The 18,535-nt window shown below is 47.9% G+C and overlaps 2 protein-coding genes across 3 annotated transcripts in view; one reads left to right on the forward strand and one right to left on the reverse strand.

The window, feature by feature from the left end:
* Positions 1-6,005, forward strand: part of zgc:172076 — a 31,837-nt gene extending 25,832 nt beyond the window's left edge. Inside the window, exons 2-9 of one of the 2 annotated variants that reach the window (XM_027282701.1) lie at positions 2,217-2,263; positions 2,398-2,596; positions 3,394-3,551; positions 3,952-4,084; positions 4,283-4,439; positions 4,533-4,656; positions 4,920-5,127; positions 5,713-6,005. In XM_027282701.1, coding sequence (XP_027138502.1) covers positions 2,217-2,263; positions 2,398-2,596; positions 3,394-3,551; positions 3,952-4,084; positions 4,283-4,439; positions 4,533-4,656; positions 4,920-5,127; positions 5,713-5,873 — 1,187 coding nt within the window. In that variant the 3' untranslated portion in view covers positions 5,874-6,005. Of the gene's footprint in view, positions 1-2,216; positions 2,264-2,397; positions 2,597-3,393; positions 3,552-3,951; positions 4,085-4,282; positions 4,440-4,532; positions 4,657-4,919; positions 5,128-5,418; positions 5,661-5,712 lie in introns of those variants that run through there. The other variant, XM_027282702.1, reaches the window with a different exon arrangement.
* Positions 6,006-6,689: 684 nt separating this feature from the next.
* Positions 6,690-18,535, reverse strand: part of mark1 (MAP/microtubule affinity-regulating kinase 1) — a 14,329-nt gene continuing 2,483 nt past the window's right edge. Inside the window, exons 2-18 of the mRNA XM_019257158.2 lie at positions 15,246-15,449; positions 14,563-14,616; positions 14,372-14,420; positions 14,197-14,262; positions 13,936-14,006; positions 13,790-13,846; positions 13,524-13,658; positions 12,678-12,779; positions 12,451-12,570; positions 12,232-12,331; positions 11,864-11,976; positions 11,615-11,756; positions 11,388-11,521; positions 11,183-11,268; positions 10,961-11,110; positions 10,605-10,871; positions 6,690-9,670 (exon numbers count right to left, since the gene is read on the reverse strand). Coding sequence (XP_019112703.1) covers positions 9,328-9,670; positions 10,605-10,871; positions 10,961-11,110; positions 11,183-11,268; positions 11,388-11,521; positions 11,615-11,756; positions 11,864-11,976; positions 12,232-12,331; positions 12,451-12,570; positions 12,678-12,779; positions 13,524-13,658; positions 13,790-13,846; positions 13,936-14,006; positions 14,197-14,262; positions 14,372-14,420; positions 14,563-14,616; positions 15,246-15,449 — 2,193 coding nt within the window. The 3' untranslated portion in view covers positions 6,690-9,327. The remainder of the gene's footprint in view (positions 9,671-10,604; positions 10,872-10,960; positions 11,111-11,182; positions 11,269-11,387; positions 11,522-11,614; positions 11,757-11,863; positions 11,977-12,231; positions 12,332-12,450; positions 12,571-12,677; positions 12,780-13,523; positions 13,659-13,789; positions 13,847-13,935; positions 14,007-14,196; positions 14,263-14,371; positions 14,421-14,562; positions 14,617-15,245; positions 15,450-18,535) is intronic.

Raw genomic sequence — 18,535 nt, forward strand, 5'->3', positions numbered from 1 at the left:
CACAGACAGATATACATAGCATATATACACAGACATATATACATAAACATAACAGTACATACACATGACACAGACATAGATACCATACATATATACATAAACATAGATGACATACAGAGATATACACAGAACATATATACTAGACATATATACATAGATATATATACACAGACATATATACAGAAACCATATATACACAGACATATATACACAGACATATATACATAAACATATATACATAGACATATATACAAAGACATATATACACAAGACATATATACATAGACATATAACACAGACAATAGACACGACAAATAATACACAGACATATATACACAGACATATATACATAAACATATATACTAGACATATATAAACAAAGACATATATAACAGACATTAACTAGACAATATACACAGACATATATACACAGACATAAAGATACACAGACATATATATATATATATGTCTATGTATATATGTCTATGTATATATGTCTGTGTATATATGTCTGTGTATATGTGTCTGTGTATATATGTCTGTGTATATATGTCTATGTATATATGTTTGTGTATATATGTCTGTGTATATATGTCTGTGTATATATGTCTATGTATATATGTTTATGTATATATGTCTGTGTATATATGTCTATGGTTCTGATGAGCGTCAGGTTGTAGCTCGTTGTCTGTCGGTTGAAAATATGTTTTGTGTTTTAACAGCGTTTCACTTCAGAGTTATTGATCCCGGAAGTTTGAATCTGCCAATATCTTTCCAACTTTACTGAAGAGCAGTGGCTGATGTGGCACCTTTCCTCATCTCAGTTTTGTTAATCCAGTGAATGCAATGCGCTTTGTATGAATGACTCGTACTCACAGTTAAGTAAGTTGAATTTGGGCTGTAGTACCAATTGTAACCACTAGATGTCACTGCTGAACACATACAGTCCTTTAGAGTTCTGCAGCATTCAGGGCAGATATGCTTTGATTGACAGGTGGACGTCCTCACAGGTGAATCACAGCATGATATTTAGTATAACTGCACGACCTCGAGTGTCACATTTGATAATATCTGGGAACATTTGGAGCTTGTTGCTTTGCAACTACAGAAGAGAGTGTGTGTGTGTGTGTGTGTGTGTGTGTGTGTGTGTGTGTGTGTGTGTGTGTGTGTGTGTGTGTGTGTGTGTGTTTGACTTTAACTTAAAATATATTTATTCATTTGTTCATCACATTATTATTACTATTATTTATTTATTTAGTTATTTAGTTTGTCTTTTTCTACTTTTTTAAACATTTGAATGTTTTTTAATGTGAATTATTTTATTTTATTTATTTTTTTCTGTTACATTGTGGTCACATGAAAATCGTTAAGAATGAAGTGTGACTGATTGACTGATCGATCGATCGATTGATTGATTGATGGATGGATCGACGTTGCCATGGAAGCCATCTCAGCACCCTCAGCTGTCTGGCACTGAACAGCTAACCCTAACCCAACAGACTTCTGCTAATGAGTCTTAACAAATGAACTCCTCCTCATGTTTATTATTAAAGATGCTACAAAGAACTTTGATTTGTGGTTCTGGTGACTCGTGTGGACAGGAAGTGTTTCAGGTCAAAGTTCAGTCCGGCTGAGAGAATCATCTTGTTACACACAGAAATAAATTTAGCTTCATAACAGGAGTGGGGTCTCTTATTTTGTAGCTCAAACACGTCGGGCTTCCTCCCCTGATGGATGATGAGCTGGATGAGCCGTCCTGTCCTGTGTGCAGTTATAAAAAGCTGTAACTGGACTCCTGCAGGACGAGCTGCTCACGACCAACACGACTATTCTTAGACCTTTTGTTGTGCTGACGGCCGACTGCCATCGCGTTGTCGACATGTGGAAGGTCAAACGTGAGTGTTTTCACGGCATGCCTCCGTGTTTTCCACTAAACTAACTCGTCTGACTCATTAGAGGTTCGTTATAAACAGACGACTCCGTCTTTGTGTTGTAACATCTTTGCTGTTTTTCTGTCCTGTGGCTTCCAGTTTTCATCTCAGCATGTGGAGTTTGATCTCAAACATGAATGATCATCAGTGATGAATTATTACATGTTTATGATTATTGGTTTCATCTTGTCGTTCATCAGATAATTGTCTAAAATTCACTTTATATATAAATCAAAGAGTAACATCGTTTCACTGACATGTTTGATATTTTTACGTCTGTTGCAGCTCCAGTTGTTTTTCCAATGGAGACGAGGTACCGACCCATTTTAGAGGTAATTATGATGAGTTCAACTTCAAATGACAAAAATGTTAATTAGTTCTATCTACGTTCATTTAAAGGAACATTACGTAGAAACGACAAATGAAAAACTTAAATATCAGAATAATTACATTCCTGTGTGTCCAGAGTCTGGTTCCCCGTGACCCCCTGACCCAGTTCCACCTGAGGAGAGGTTCTCCTGATGACGAGTTTCCCGACCTGTGCAGGAACTCTACCTGGATGGGACGGATCCTCACGCCGGCCATGTACCGCCGACAGTTCGACCGCTGCACCCACAGTGGAGTCATGTTCGATGATGTCATCCGCCCAGGCCTCGAGGAACCAGGTGATGTCAGCGTGACGTCAGCGTGATGTCAGCGTGATGTCAGCCTGATGTCAGCGTGATGTCAGCCTGATGTCAGCGTGATGTCAGCCTGATGTCAGCGAAATGTTCATCTTTGTTACGGTCTGAGATGACAAACATTAATGTACCGTTAATATTAGAACAGCTGTAAAATGAAGCGATGCATGCAGTTAAAAGTCTCGTATATGATTGAATATATCTGTAATTTCTGTCATCAGACTAATTACTGCTTGTTCCTCAACTGTTTCAGTCTTCCTGAAACTCTCTAACAGGCCGGAGGCTGACATCACACTGACATCACACTGACATCAGGCTGACATCAGGCTGATGTCAGCGTGATGTCAGCGTGATGTCACTTCATCACTTCATTTTACAGCTGTTCTAATATTAACGGTACATTAATGTTTGTCATCTCAGACTGTAACAAAGATGAACATTTCTAACGTAGTTTAAAAAACATTTCACAATCATCTGATAATAAACCTGATCAGCCACCGAACTTCAGTCTGGGGAGAAGGTGGTGAAGAGAAACTCTCCAGTATTATGAACTTGGACTGCAGTACCAATATTCAAACCCTAGATGTCAGTGTTACACGTAAAGTTACCTATTGTTCCTTCAAACTAAAGCTCCCTGCACTGTCCCTTTATGAAATATGACATCTGAACAATTCATTACGTGTCCGTGACAACACGACATGAAGGACGTAATATCGTTCTGAGATTTGGGATGATTGTGTGTCACTGTGTAAACGTGTCCATCAATCTGTTTGTGTGTGAAGGCGACTGGTCAGGTCCTGTATCTGTGGGCTGTGTCGCAGGCGACGCCCAGTCTTACATCCTGTTCTGTGACTTCTTTGACCGAGTCATCGAGGCGCATCACGAACACAAGATCAAAAGCCAGACGCCAGAGAGCGACTTCAACTACGACAACTTGAAGGTAGCCGGTCAGACCGCCTCGTTATCATGAACCCCAGAAAACTCTCACTGTGGTTTCACAGCACATGTGGAGGTCTGTTCCCCACATAGAGCCCCACATCACATCTTCTCAGGCACCTTCATCACATGTTCTCCAATGGAAGGTCACATTGTATCTACCATAGGAGCGTCCTAGAGGTCACATCAGCTGTTTTCAGTTCAGAGTTCAGCCCCTGTTTGACAAAGCTGGGAGACAACGTGCGTCTCAATATTTCATCAGGTTTATCTGACTTACGTAACATTTCCAAACATGATAATTTGTTGAGATCCAAAATTCACATAAGAACTTCATGGAGACCGTGACCCCCTGAACTGAACACACCTCTGTGTGTGTGTGTGTGTGTGTGTGTGTGTGTGTGTAGGGTGGTGATGACTTGGACAGGTCATTCGCTGTACGCTGTGAGGTGAGTGTTGTTCGAGGTGTCGAAGACTTCTGCTTCCCGACACACTGCAGCCGAGGAGAGCGCAGACAGCTCCTCACACTGGCCAGGAAAGGTACTGCACACCGGACTTTCAGAACATTTGGGTTGATTGAACATTAGGAAACAGCCGCATGGATGTAGAACAGCTGCTGCACTTATACGCAGTAACGATTTTAATACACAAAGATAGAAAGCACACCAGCAGGGGGCGGCAGGACAATGAACTGTGTGAAATAGTCTGTGTAACCTGGTAACCAGTCTTTGCTCTCAGCTCTGCAGCGGCTGGAGGACGAAGAACTGCCGGGTCGACTCGTCTTAATAGAGGAGCTGAACCAGGAGCAGCAGAGGGAGCTGAACCTCAACCCTCCATCTTCCACTCAGCTTCGTACCGGCATGGCCCGAGACTGGCCCGACGCCAGGGCAGTCTGGTCAGTCAGCACCTAGGGAAGGGAATACAAACATAAATGAAGTATTTCAGGAAAGAGAAGACTCTCTTGTCAAACCATGACGCCTTGTTACAGGGTGAGTAACGATGGCAGCCTGATGGTCTGGGTCAACATGGACGACCACCTGAGACTTGTGTCCACACGAGACGACACCAACATCACAGAGGCCTTTAAATGCATCTGCATCCACCTGCAGAAGGTCAGTGACAGGCCATGTTTCATTGATGACAGTCCATGAAAGTTGACACTTTCACTTATAAAATGTTTTGTTTGGCTTTTCCTCATGAGCTCTTTATATCACGTCTCTGTCTCTAGTAAGAGCTGGTTTATAGGCCATGAGCAGGTTTTAAGTCTGCCCGCTGTATGTTCATCCTGTTTGTTTCTTTGTAACTGGAAAGTGGGTTGCAGGGGTTATTGGTTGCTACAAGGAGCCTGGGTCTGTTTGTCTGTCTGTGTCTCCAGCTGGAGGGTTTCTACAGAGAGCTCAGACACCCCTTCATCTGGAAGCAGCAGCTGGGCTGGGTGACGAGCTCTCCGGCCGACGTGGGAACGGGTCTGAGGATTAGAGTCCACCTCAAGCTGCAACACCTCCCCAAACACAGACGGCTGCAGGACGTCCTGAAGAGACTGAGGATCTGCATGGACCGACCTGACACCGACGTTTCACCAGGTAACCTGACCACAGGTCTGTGTGTGCTTTTCCTAAATATCATTCTTTCAATAAAGTTTTGACAGCATGAAGAAAAGAGTGACAAGCACCTGTTTAAGTTTCTGCAGGTGAGCAGGTTCATTGCTCACATGAAGGACGGGGCGAGGTCCAACACCTTCAGCGTTTGTGGACTCACAGTCTGAATGAGTTTCTGGATTTCACCGTCTACAATCCAGAATCTCATTCAAAGATTCAGAGAATCAGAGAAATCTCAAAACCAGCACTGAGTGTCCGTGACCTCCGACCCCTCAGGCAGAGACAGAGACAGATATCAACCACATCCAGAAACACCGCACACTGCTCTGGACCAGAACATCTGAGACCGACTGACGGGTCCACGATTCAAACTGGGTTTGGACATCATGGACGTCGAGTCCTCCGGATACACGATAACGAGGAAAAGGAGCATTCAAATTGTATGGGGTTAGAGGCCATGACATGATGGGTAACCTAGTTAATCCTCTTCTTTGGGCGGATCCTTTTCACCTCTTCATGTAACTGTTTGACCTGTGAGTGAGAACTGCTCTACTTGCCTTCATTTCCCAGAATCCCCGGCGCTGTATCGTGTCAGCAATGTGGCGACCTTCGGCGTGAGTGAGGTGGATCTGACCCAGCTGGTGGTGGACGGGGTCAAACTACTTATCGCCATGGAGAAGAGGCTGGAGGGGGGCGGAGACATCGATGATCTCGTTCCTACACAGAAGTAGATCTGGATGATGATTGGCCGGAGTGACGGGGAACAACAAGCGTCTTTAAGATTATTCAGAATGATCATTTAATGACAATGAGCCTGATCAGATCAGACGGTCTGAAATCCCTGAAATAAAAGTTTGCTTCAGTTTACGTGTCTGTTTTTGTCTGATGTCATCAAACTTCCTGCAGCAGATAAACAGTTAAATGTGCTGCCATCACATCCGCATCATATTTAGCCTGTAAAAGGCGTGAGCACATTTCTGAGAGATCAGATAAACGGCCTGAATGAAGCTGCTTCAACGTCATCACACCACCTTCACAAGTCTTCAGAAACCTTTGAGGGACGTCTCAGAGACTACGTCCAGGTTTTAGACAGTCTGCGAGGACATCTCAGAGACTACGTCCAGGTTTTAGACAGTCTGCGAGGACGTCTCAGAGACTACGTCCAGGTTTTAGACAGTCTGCGGGGACGTCACAGAGACTACGTCCAGGTTTTAGACAGTCTGCGGGGACGTCACAGAGACTACGTGTAGGTTTTAGACAGTCTGCGGGGACGTCTCAGAGACTACGTCCAGGTTTTAGACAGTCTGCTGGGACATCACGGAGACGACGTCCAGGTTTTAGACAGTCTGAGGGGACGTCACAGAGACTACGTCCAGGTTTTAGACAGTCTGCAGGGACGTCACGGAGACTACGTCCAGGTTTTATGGCTGTCCTCCCTCTGGCGGTCCAAAGCTCCTGCACTTCACAGACGTTCATTCGTCACATGATGTTGACTTAAACTTCGTCCTGTGACATTTTAAACAGAAAAATGAGACAAAATGCTGAAAAATGTTTAATTTGTGTGTTTTTATTTAAAATGAATCCATCATGGCTACACCGGACTTCTGCTACTTTCCTGTTGGTGACGAACATAACGAATCGAGTGAATCACTCGGTGCAAGTTACGATCTGAGAGCTGAGGTGAAGGATGTTTTCAAGTAGGAGGCTCAGATTTACAGTCTTTCCCTCATGACATGAAGGCAGCGTCATATTCAAACCTTCTAACCTCAGTCAGACAGGAACGCTTGCATTGTTTGTTCCCTTCCTGGTTTTAAGTGCTACAACATACAGTACAAAGTGTTCTCCAGTCTCAGGGATGATGGAGAAGCATTGCACGGTGAACCCTCAGGACCTCCAACACGACAGAGACAGACGAAGATTAGTGGGAAGAAAATATACAACAAAAGTCAAACTGAAAGAAAAACTACAAACTGTGTCAGAAAGTATCAGGATAAAGTCCCCATGAAGTCAAACATGTGTCCATCTGTCCTCTGTCTGTCCAGCACTGACACAAAGTGTCTTCAGGTGTCTTCAGGTGTTCTTCTAACATCCAATCAAAATCTTTCTCTCTTCTGACGGAGCGGAGCGGAGCGGAGACTGTGAGGCTGCTGCAGTCATCTCTGTCCGGGCCTCACTGATTACTGAGCAGAACCAGAACCACAGAACTTTATCCAGACTGGATCAGATTTTAGACACAATCTATTTGCTGCTTTTCCCTCTGACGTCCTCTGAGGTGCAATAGATACAGAACTTTTCTACCCGGTAACAGTATTTAACGAGCTTAAAGGGAAAGTTCAGCATCAAGTTTGAAGCTTTGCTGCATTTATCTTTAACGTCTGCTGATTTTCTACATTTCTCTCAAACCGACAGTGAACTCATCGACTATCGTCACCATGAACACACACACACAGTTCATCTACACACTGTCCTGCAGCCACAGACACCAGAGAGCACCAGATGTGGATGAATAGTCCCAAACAGACACACTAACCCTGTTTTAATCAGGAACTTATATTTCTCTGAGGTGTTTTAAAGATGACGTCCTCAGACATGCTCATGGCGTTTGTTGATGACTGATGAAATGTAGAAAAACACCAGACTGGACCTTTAAATCTGAAGCGGGGACGAGAACGGAAACAGAAGCTGGAAGTCACTGGAGCAGATCCGGTTTTATCGCACTGCTAACAGACTAAAAAATAAGAACAAAGTCACATTTTCAGTGGTGGAAAACAAAGAATGTACACAGTGTGGACCAATAAAAACTCTGTACACAACCCAGCACTAATCAATACTGCACCTGCACATATTCACCTGGACAGGTGTCGTTTTATACAGCAAAGAATAAAAACACATTCTGTTCTGTCAGCTGGAAACGTGTAAAAAGACTGAAGGAGTTTTACGGTTTATGTTGGAGTACTGACAGATTATTGCAGTCATACTAACGTCAGCCAGCAGGGGGAGTCAAAAGCACTTTCAGGAGGTCAGAGGTCATCACGTGTCCTCAGTGATACAAACACCGGGTCAGTCCAGGTGTTTCACCACCTTCATCACCTGTAAACTGTGCAGCAGCTGCAAACGTCAGTCGCTACACTGAAACTGAAACGTTTGGTCTTGTTGATCGATCTGGGTCCAAATCAGGTCCATGGTTCCAGAACCAAGCAGCTATCGGAGACGTATCCTCCGTCACGTCACGTCGAACACACAGACGTGACGTGACGTGACGGACACGCAGGGAGTCTCTGTTAGCTCGGATCGGAGTTTAGTGGTTTTGAAACATCAAACCGGCGCCGGGCGACTCGACTGTACAGACAGGTGCAACCCTTCACAGTGAGCCGCGTTCACGGACTTTATATCAACACAACCCACGAAGAATTTTAATCAGGAAGCAACGAGCAGATAAATGTGGATGAATATTTGTAGCTCAGTTAGCAGCCAGCTGTTAGCCGTGTCTCCATCATTACCGGGAGCTGTTTCCTCACGGCTCTCTTCTTGTGAACTAACTCCCAACATTCACGTTCTCGTAACGTAAAGGCTGGAAACACTGTTGTCAGATTACTGGACGATGCCCTGCAGTGACGTCCTGCTGCCTGCACATGCTTTTCCTATTCAGGCTTCATCTGCGAATCACTAACGTCTAAATTCCACCGAGCACGGACGTGTTGTAGACGTCGACCGCGATTCCACAAGAAGCGCCCGCCGAGAACACGCTGCACTGTTTTCGACGTACGGCGCCTCGATCAGCACATCAGATCGATGACGACTTTCAAAATAAAACAGCGTGTGCAGACAAAAGGGAATTATTGAACTACGTAGACGAACATGAAGCACGGTGGACACAGTCAGCAGGTTTCTCTGTGAGAGGTTTGAAACTACAGTTTGAAAAGTTTTGGACAACTCTGAACGTAAACAACAGAAAGTGTGGCTCCAGCAGGAAGTCAGGATGGACCTTAACGTGTTGGATCACTGAGGGACGAAGCACAACCTGCTGCCTACCTGCACCGTCACTTGTTTTAATATTTGGTTTCACTGGCAAACATCTAGTGATAACATTTAGTAGTAAGTGTGTCGCGTATAATAAGGTGTGTTTTCTCTGAGTCATACAGCAGTTAGGAGGAGCAGAGATCTTCTCCTCGCAGTGGAAGTACTTCACAGCCTGAGCTCGTTGGCCACTTTGGAGGCGATGTTCTTGAAGGCGATGGACGTGCCGGAGATCCTTTTGAAGCGCACGCCGTTGAGCGAGAGGCGGGGCAGCTTGCACACCTCGATCTCCCATTGGACCAGACTGTCCTGCCGGGCGTCGCCGTGCACGCAGAACAGTGAGTAGCGTTCACGCTGCTCGTAGTCACAGTTGTTGGCGTCCAGAACCCTCCGGATCTCCTTCATCATGTCGCCCGGCTCCATGGAGGACGTGGTCTTCATGCTCCAGGTGAAGCGCAGCGATCGAGGCTTCGAGTCCCGGCCCTCCTCTTTGGACTCACCTGATAAACTCCTGCAGGAAAAAGACGACATGTTAACAGACGAGAACCGACTCTCAACACGCTCTGACGTTTCAACCACAGACACACAATCACTCCAAAACAGATTTCTCTCCTTTCAGATGGATCCAGGATTTGTGTCAGCGACAGAACAAACATGGACAAACTAAGTCCTGGAGACAGACATCCATGTGTTCACGTGATCTGAGGAGTAACGCCACGAACGAGCTCCTGTTGTTTTGATCCGTTTTCTGCCAGCTGATATTTTACACACACACACACACACACACACACACACACACTCTGTATTTAAATATTGTTGGTAAGTGACTGAAAGTGGAAACGTGGAAACAGTTTCTCGTTGCCTAACGTCACTGTAGCTTACCGTGTCAGCCCAAAGCTGACGCAGCAACAGAGCGCTGCGACTACACTGACTCCACCAGGACAAAGACGACGCGGAGCGACCAGCAGAGTGAGAAGACGTAAAGACGACATTGTTCTATGTTTGTTCTTTGCTTTGTTCATTTCTACAGTCAGTGTCATGTGATCTCCGCAGTGAAACCCCGTCGGCTCCGTCGTGGTCCGGTTCAGAAGCGCTCAATTGACCCTGAAACCTCACCTCTCCGTCACGTCTTCGTCACCTGGTTCCTGGTTCATGTTCTTCTACATGTGGAAATATGCTACGTACTTCATTTGTTTCTCTTTTGTCTGTTTTTATGACCGGCAGTTTGCACGGGCGTTTTATTTTGAAAATCCACAGGATTCTCTGTGCTGTGTCTGACTTCCTGTCAGCTCGAGCTGCTCGCTGCACGTCCACGCCTGGTGGCATACCTCAACATACAAACGTGAGCTGGACATATGATTTATATTTATATTCAGGAGGTCCGGTGATGACCTTCACGCGGTGCTACGTTCAGGTGGAGCTCGGTCTGACGACGTTTCACTGACCTGCGTACAAACTTGGAGGTGATCTTGCCGATGAGGGAGGTGGAGGTGCCGCGGCGTGGCGAGGCCAGCGACGCGGCCGTGTGCTGCGACAGGCTGGGCGAGGCCGGCGGGCCGTTGTAGGTGGCGGGCCGTCGGTCTCGAAGCTGAGCGCCATGGAAGGTGGAGCGGCTGGAGGAGTTGCGGGGGAAGCGGGTCCGGTCCGGCGTGGTGCTGCTGCTGCTGGTGACGCTGAAGGCTGACGGTGATGACGGAGGCTGCTGGGGGGAGCTGAGGCGGGCGGAGGAGAGGAGGAGGTCAACACAAAGGGTTACACCGCTGAGCGGGTGGAGAAATGAAGTGACGGCGCTCTGACTCACCTCTGATACTCGGCGTTGTCGTCGATGGGGGGCAGGCAGGACTTCATGGGATGTCCCGACGCCGACATGGACTTGACGTGACGGGGGCGCGTGGAGGAGACGGTTGCCCCCGGCGATGGGGAGGGCGATGCTGCAGGTACCTCAGGTAGACTGAGACAGACAGGTTAGATGTTTGGGACAACAACAGCTGGTGCTCAATGAAACGCCCAGAATTCCTCTCACCTGACGTCCTTCCCGTTGGGAACAGCAACCGAGTGGCGTTCAGTGCTCGTCCTCTCGTTGACGTACGTGTTCCTCCGAGTTATGCTCTGTAAGAAGACAGACACGTCATGAAGCGTTTCCTACGCTCAACACAGTCCCTGAACGCCTCACGCTAACATCAGATGATGTCACGACCCGGTTCAGACCAGAGTCCGAGTCCTCTCACCCCTGAGGCTGTGGCTGACCTCCTGCGGTCCGGAGCTCCCACAGGTGAAGCCGGCTCCTCCTTCCTGTCGCTCTCCACGCTGTTGGCATGACAACGCTTGGTGTAGGAGACAGGTGGGGGGACAGAGGGCGCCACTGAGAAACAAGAACACAAAGACGTGATCCAGATCAGATTCTGACTCGAACAGGAAGCCTGGACACGTGGACGGGTCTGTTGTCACGCCTCACCGTGGTCGCTGAAGCGTCGCTGCTTCTGATTGGTCGACGTGTTGCGAGAGTGGGCGGGGGACTGAGCGGAGCCGTTGAGGTCGCTGCTGGGTCGTGACCTTTGAACCAGGTTACTGCTGGACAAAGACGCGCTGCCTTCAAACTGGCGGAGAGAGTGCAGCACAGCATTGTGGGTAGAAAATGGGTTCATTCACAGACGCTAACGTTAGCAGGGAGCGAGGATGAAGCTAAGCTGAGCGTGGCACTGACCTCAGCCGGCTTCCTGCCCAGCAGCAGGTATATCGCCGTCATGTCGTTGTATTTCTGACCCTCCAGCGCTTTCATCACTTCCTCCTGGGGGAATCCCATCGTCACCATGAGCTCTGATTGGTCAGAAAACACAGAACGCTGAGACACAGAGCTAACGAGCTAACGAGCATGTGAACAGCTAACACACTGATGATTAGCAGCAGCTGGACCGGACACTGCTGGTTCAGAGGTTCTGTCGCTGTGTTCACTGTTAGACTGGACACTGCTGGTTCAGAGGTTCTGTCGCTGTGACCTGAACCATGTTATTGAGTCAGTCCTCGCGTGCGCGTGCGCGTGTGTGTGTGTGTGTGTGTGTGTGTGTGTCTCACCGATGCGTTTGAGGTCGTTAAAGTCTTGTTCTGGTTCGTTGTATGATTTCAGCTCTTTGTCCTCGTAGCCGGCGTTCATCCATCGATCCTTCATGATTTGCTGGAAAACAAACAAACAAAATGTTTGAGCACAGTATTTATTCAGTGTGTGTGTCTGTGTGTGTCAGTGTGTGTGTGTGTGTGTGTGTGTGTGTGTTTGTGTGTGGTTTCATGTTTCACCTGCAGACTGCCTCGTTTCCCCGGGTTCAGGACCAGCAGCTTCTTCAGCAGGTTCTCACAGTCAGTCGACATGTAGAAAGGAATCCGGTACTTTCCTCTGAGCACACGCTCCCTCAGCTCCTACACACACACACACACACACAGACACACACAGACACACACACACACATCAGTCTGGACTGTGGGCTCAGAGTTCGCTCTCTGGTTACTGAACAGTCTCCACACACCTTCAGGTTCTGTCCGTCGAAGGGCAGCGAGCCGCTCACCAGCGTGTACAGAATCACTCCCAGACTCCAGACGTCCACCTCGGGCCCGTCGTACTTCTTCCCCTGCAGGATTACAGAACTACATTACCCAGCAGCCCACTGCTTTCTAACACACACATGCTGCAGTTTGACTGGACGTCATGTTTTTAGACTGAATCAGAAAGTTTTAGATTTATTTCAACTCTTCCTGTCAGGTTTGTTTTTTAAACTTTATGTGTCCGTCCGTTCTCTTCCTCTCATCTCATCTCGGGTCGTGGTGGCAGCAGGTTCAGCAGGACGCTCTAGTTCAGATCCTCCTGGAGGATCCCGAGGCGTTCCCAGGCCCGACGGGCTGTTTGAGCTCATGGTCTGCGCCTGGCGCCCATGATGACCCTGATCAGCTGCTAATGATCTACGAGCTCCTCAGTCTATCTCTACGGCTGAGCCCGGACACCCCACAGCACAGATCCGTGATCTGATCTGATGACCAGCTGAGGGTCGGATCGCCTTCAGGCTCAGCTCCATCTGAACCACGACAGTCCGGCACAGCGTCGCTGCACCAACCCAGCGCTCCACCTCACGCTCCGTTTTCCCGTCACAACAAATACTTCCTTAATTTGTATTTTTAAATAAAAAGAACATGAACCAGTAACTCTGACCTCTCACTGACATGTTAATTCACTGATCACTGATCAGACTTGTGTCCCGTCATGTCTTCTTTCCCGTCTGTTTAAACATTCAGCCACAGAAGAAGCATCACGAATGTGAGCAGCTCCGTCCGTATCGTGACGAGTCGCGGAGGTGTGGTGGGCGGAGTCAAGCGCTCACCTGGAAGAGTTCAGGAGCGGCGTACGGAGGAGATCCACAGAACGTGTCCAGCTTACTGCCCAGCGTGAACTCGTTACTGAAGCCAAAGTCGGCGATTTTAATGTTCATGTCGGCGTCCAGCAGGAGGTTCTCCGCCTGAGACACACACACACACACACACACACACACACACACACACACACACACACACACACACACACACACACACACACATTCAGTGTCCTCATGACATCACGTCACGTTAGGTTTCATCTCACGGTTTGTACCTTCAGGTCTCGGTGAACAATCCTCTTCTGGTGACAGTACTCCACTGCTGACACGATCTGAAGAGTCACACTGACACTAATTAATCAGAACATCAGGCAAACGTTAAAAAAACCTTCCAACAACACAAAAATAACCCACAGCTCACCTGACGAAACTTCGCTCTCGCCTCCTTCTCCTTCATTCGCCCGTGAGCAACCAGGTAGTCAAAGACTTCACCTGAAACAGACAGACAGACAGACAGACAGACAGACAGACATAGAGACAGACAGAGAGACAGACAGACAGAGACAGATGTGTGACATTAACACAAAGCTTATTTATTTCTCTCTCATCACGGCTCATGTAACAATCACAGCTGGACAGACAGGTGGACAGACAGGTGGACAGACAGGTGACCTGGTCTTACCTCCGCTGGCGTACTCCATGACCAGGTACAGAGTTTTCTCCGTCTCAATCACCTCAAACAGCTTCACTGAAACAACAAACACATGAATGGATGGATGGTGAGACCTGGAGCTGAACCTGGAGCTGAACCTGCAGCTGAACCTGCAGCTGAACCTGGAGCAGCAGCAGAGACTCACCGATGTTTGGGTGGTTGAGGATCTTCATCACGCTGACCTCCCTGAAGAGCTGAAGACAGAGTTCATCGTCATTCACAGTTTAATTCATGATGTAAATGTTCCGACAGGTTCAGAGTCACGTCAGCTGTCACTGCTCAGACTTCCTGTTTGTTCTGGTCGTCTCTGTAACCATAGTAACTGTTTTAACGTACCTTCTGCAGGCTGGTCGGGTTCAGCTGAGTCTTGTCGATGATCTTGATGGCGACCTGCGGACGACAGAAACACGACTGAAACACGAGACGAGCGACCTGTTCCTCCAGCGAGGTCCCTGATTGGTTAGACACACCACACGTCTGACCCAAATGAAGCTTTGGCGGCCCCGATGGGGGTCAGGACCTCAGGTTGGGAAATCTTTTATTTTTTATTGCTGTGTCAGACTTCCTGTTAACACTTTGATCGAGTCACTTTCTGTTTGAACAGCGAGACGACGAGGATCAGTGAAGACAGGAAGCGAGGCCGGAACCTCCACAGGCTGGAAACGGAGCAGCTGATTGGACGGCTCCTCTTAGAAATCTTAAAATAAGTGGAAAACATCTCTCTCACACACACACACACACACACACACTTTGTTTAATCCTCCGACCAATCAGCTCTGAGCTGCAGCGTCAATAATTCATTGTGAAGCCGCCACGAGTCGTTCCGTTACCGAGGACGTGAAACTGTTTATTCATTTATTCAAAGTGTGAGACGGACAGTGTGAATCAAACATGACTCAGATTTCTGTCTTTCCTCTCCTGTAATGTTCAAATATTCAAATATTCTCAGAGGAGCTCTGCAGCATGTGTGTGTGTGTGTGTGTGTGTGTGTGTGTGTGTGTGTGTGTGTGTGTGTTCACCTCTCGGCCGGTCAGTGTGTGTCTGGCCAGTTTGACTTTGGCGAAGTTGCCCTTGCCGATGGTCTTCAGCAGGCGGTAGTTGCCCACGTGCGGCTGTTCGTCTGCGGCGGGCGTCGCGGAGCCGCGGCATGGCGGCAGGCTGTGGCGGCTCGATGATTTGGTGGGCGGGGCCGGCGGCTCGGGGAGACCGTCTGAAGTCTTTGGCTGAAACAGGAAGACGCATGAACAGATCAATAACAAACAATGACAGGGCTGCAAATGTCATGCAGACGACAGCGTTCTGTGCCACGCAGCGTGAAGTGCAGAGGAGGAGCGGACGATGCAGAAATCACAGTGAATGAAACAAATCCACGCTCTGCACGCTGCAGACACTCGCTGAGAGTTTGTCTTCTCGTTTACATCCTCAGGTGTGAAACTGGATCTGTGTCTGCAGTGGAAGCTGCACAGGAAACCAGAGCAGAGATCTGTAAACAGGAAGCACTCAACACACGGTTCGAATCCCAGCAGCACTGCAAACACAACCTGCAGAGATGAGTCCATCAGCTGACGGCGATTCATCGATCGCTTGTGAAATGCGAACACGTCCGTCTGTCTTCAGTGATGACGGGTCTGTTCATGGACAGATGAATCAGTGTTTGTCTGATACCACAATAACAGGGAGCTGCTGCTGCTGGCCCGGCGGCTGTCGGAGGAACCGGAGCTGGTAGAAACCAGTCTGACAGCGTCTGAAGCAGCCGGAGGAGACAAACACCTCTACGGTTACACTGTGACATCACGCTGCACCGCCGCGACACTCAACACCGACTCAGCAACAACGAGTCAGCGGCTCGCTCAACTGATCTGAACCTTCGACACACAGACGTCCAGCTGAGTTCATCAGTGACACAATGGAGTGATGCGCACTCTGGGGGCAGTCAGAGGTTTAATGCTTTGCTCAAGGGCAGCTCCAGCTACCAGACTGAGCTGCTGCGGGTCAGTCTTTGTTCTTCAGGTCTACATACAGTCAAACACTGACTGCGTGTGTGTGTGTGTGTGTGTGTGTGTGTGTGAGTGTGTGTGTTTTCATGAACTGAGTGACATCACTTCCTCCTCATAAAGCACGCGGCAGTTTAAAACAGGAACTATATTTTTTATTTATGCCTCAGTTTCCAGCCTGCAGGAGGCGGAGCCTGTGTCCGTCTGTGATTGGTTCAAATTTCATTTCAGAATACACAAAAATGAAACCTTGTTTAGGAAAGGAGAAGAGACTCGACCACAGAGATCTGAAGTGAAAGCAGAACCTCCAGGTTCTGTTCCCACACACACACACACACACACACACACACACCCACACACACGTGGTTGGTCAGATGTTTGGAGGTGTGAAGATTCTCTTTTCACCTTAAGAACAGCTCGACTCCACCCAACCTTCATCGCCTCCAGAACCGACTCCAGTACATCCAAAACTCCACATCATCCCCGTCCTCCAGAACCTCCACTGGCTGGACCTCCTCACTGACCTGCTCCATCACCACAATCAATAGCCCACGCTCCTCCGATGCAAACCTCCTGACTCCACAACCGACCAACCAAACAACCAAACAACCCAACACACAACCAACCAAACAATCAACCAAACAACTAAACAACCAACCAACCAACCAACCAAACAACCGAACAACCCAACAAACAACCAAACAACCAAACAACCAAACAACCGACCAAACAACCCAACAACCAAACAACCCAACAAACAACCGACCAAACAACCGAACAACCAACCAACCAAACAACCCAACAAACAACCAAACAAACAAACAACCCAACAAACAACCCAACAACCAAACAACTGACCAAACAACCCAACAAACAACCGAACAAACAACCGAACAAACAACCGAACAAACAACCGAACAAACAACCAACCAAACAAACAACTGACCAACCAACCAAACAACCCAACAAACAACCGACCAAACAGCCGACTAACCAAACAACCGACCAACCAACCAAACAACCCAACAAACAACCGAACAAACAACCGACCAACCAACCGACCAACCAACCAACCAACCCAACAAACAACCAACCAAACAACCCAACAAACAACCAACCAACCAACCAACCCAACAAACAACCGACCGACCAACCAAACAACCAACCAACCAACCCAACAAACAACAGACTGAACAAACAACCGACCAACCAACCAACCAACCAAACAACCGAACAACCAACCAACCATCCCAACAAACAACCCAACAAACAACCAACCAACCAACCAACCCAACAAACAACCCAACAACCAACTAACCGACCAACCAAACAACCGAACAACCAACCAACCAACCAACCAACCAACCCAACAACCAACTAACCGACCAACCAAACAACCGACCAACCAAACACCCGAACAAACAACCAACCAACCAACTGACCAAACAAACAACCGACTGACCAAAAAACCTGTCTTTGTCAGGGGGCCAGAGGTCAGGGGTCAGGGTGTGGTTAGGACTCTTCAGCAGGGAGGGTGGGGGTTCCACTCCCACTGGGGGAATCCCATAGTGCCTATGTGTCGCCATGGTGATGGAGAAAGAACTGCAGTCAGACCACAGGGGGGTCAAAGGTCACACCGGAGGAGGGGAGGAGAAGGAAGAGGAGAGGAGGAAGATGGGGAGGAGGAGGAGGAGGAGGAGAGGAAGAGGAGGAAGATGAGGAGGAGGAGAGGAAGAGGAGGAGGAGAGGAAGAGGAGAGGAGGAAGAGGAGGAAGAGGAGAGGAAGAGGAGGAGAGGAGAGGAGGAAGAGGAGGAGAGGAAGAGGAGGAAGAGGAGGAGGAGAGGAATCTTCAGGATTTTAAATGTGAGGACATCACTGTGCTCCTGATATCACATGCTGCAGTGTATTCTGGGAAAAATCAATAGTAAACAGACAGGAGCCAAAGACTGAAAGACTGAAGACTAAAGACTGAAGACTAAAGACTGAAGACTGAAGACTGAAGACTGAAGACTGAAAGACTGAAGACTGAAAGACTGAAGACTGAGAGACTGAAGACTGAAGACTGAAAGACTGAAGACTAAAGACTAAAGACTGAGAGACTGAAGACTGAAGACTGAGAGACTGAAAGACTGAAAGACTGAAGACTGAGAGACTGAAAGACTGAAAGACTGAAAGACTGAAGACTGAGAGACTGAGAGACTGAAAGACTGAAAGACTGAAGACTGAAAAGTTCAAACTCCCGAGACTGTCTACAAACCTGGACGTAGTCTCTGTGGTCCCCGCAGACTGTCTAAAACCTGAACGTAGTCTCTTT

Source organism: Larimichthys crocea, chromosome X (genome assembly GCF_000972845.2).
Source record: "Larimichthys crocea isolate SSNF chromosome X, L_crocea_2.0, whole genome shotgun sequence".
NCBI lineage: Eukaryota > Metazoa > Chordata > Actinopteri > Sciaenidae > Larimichthys > Larimichthys crocea.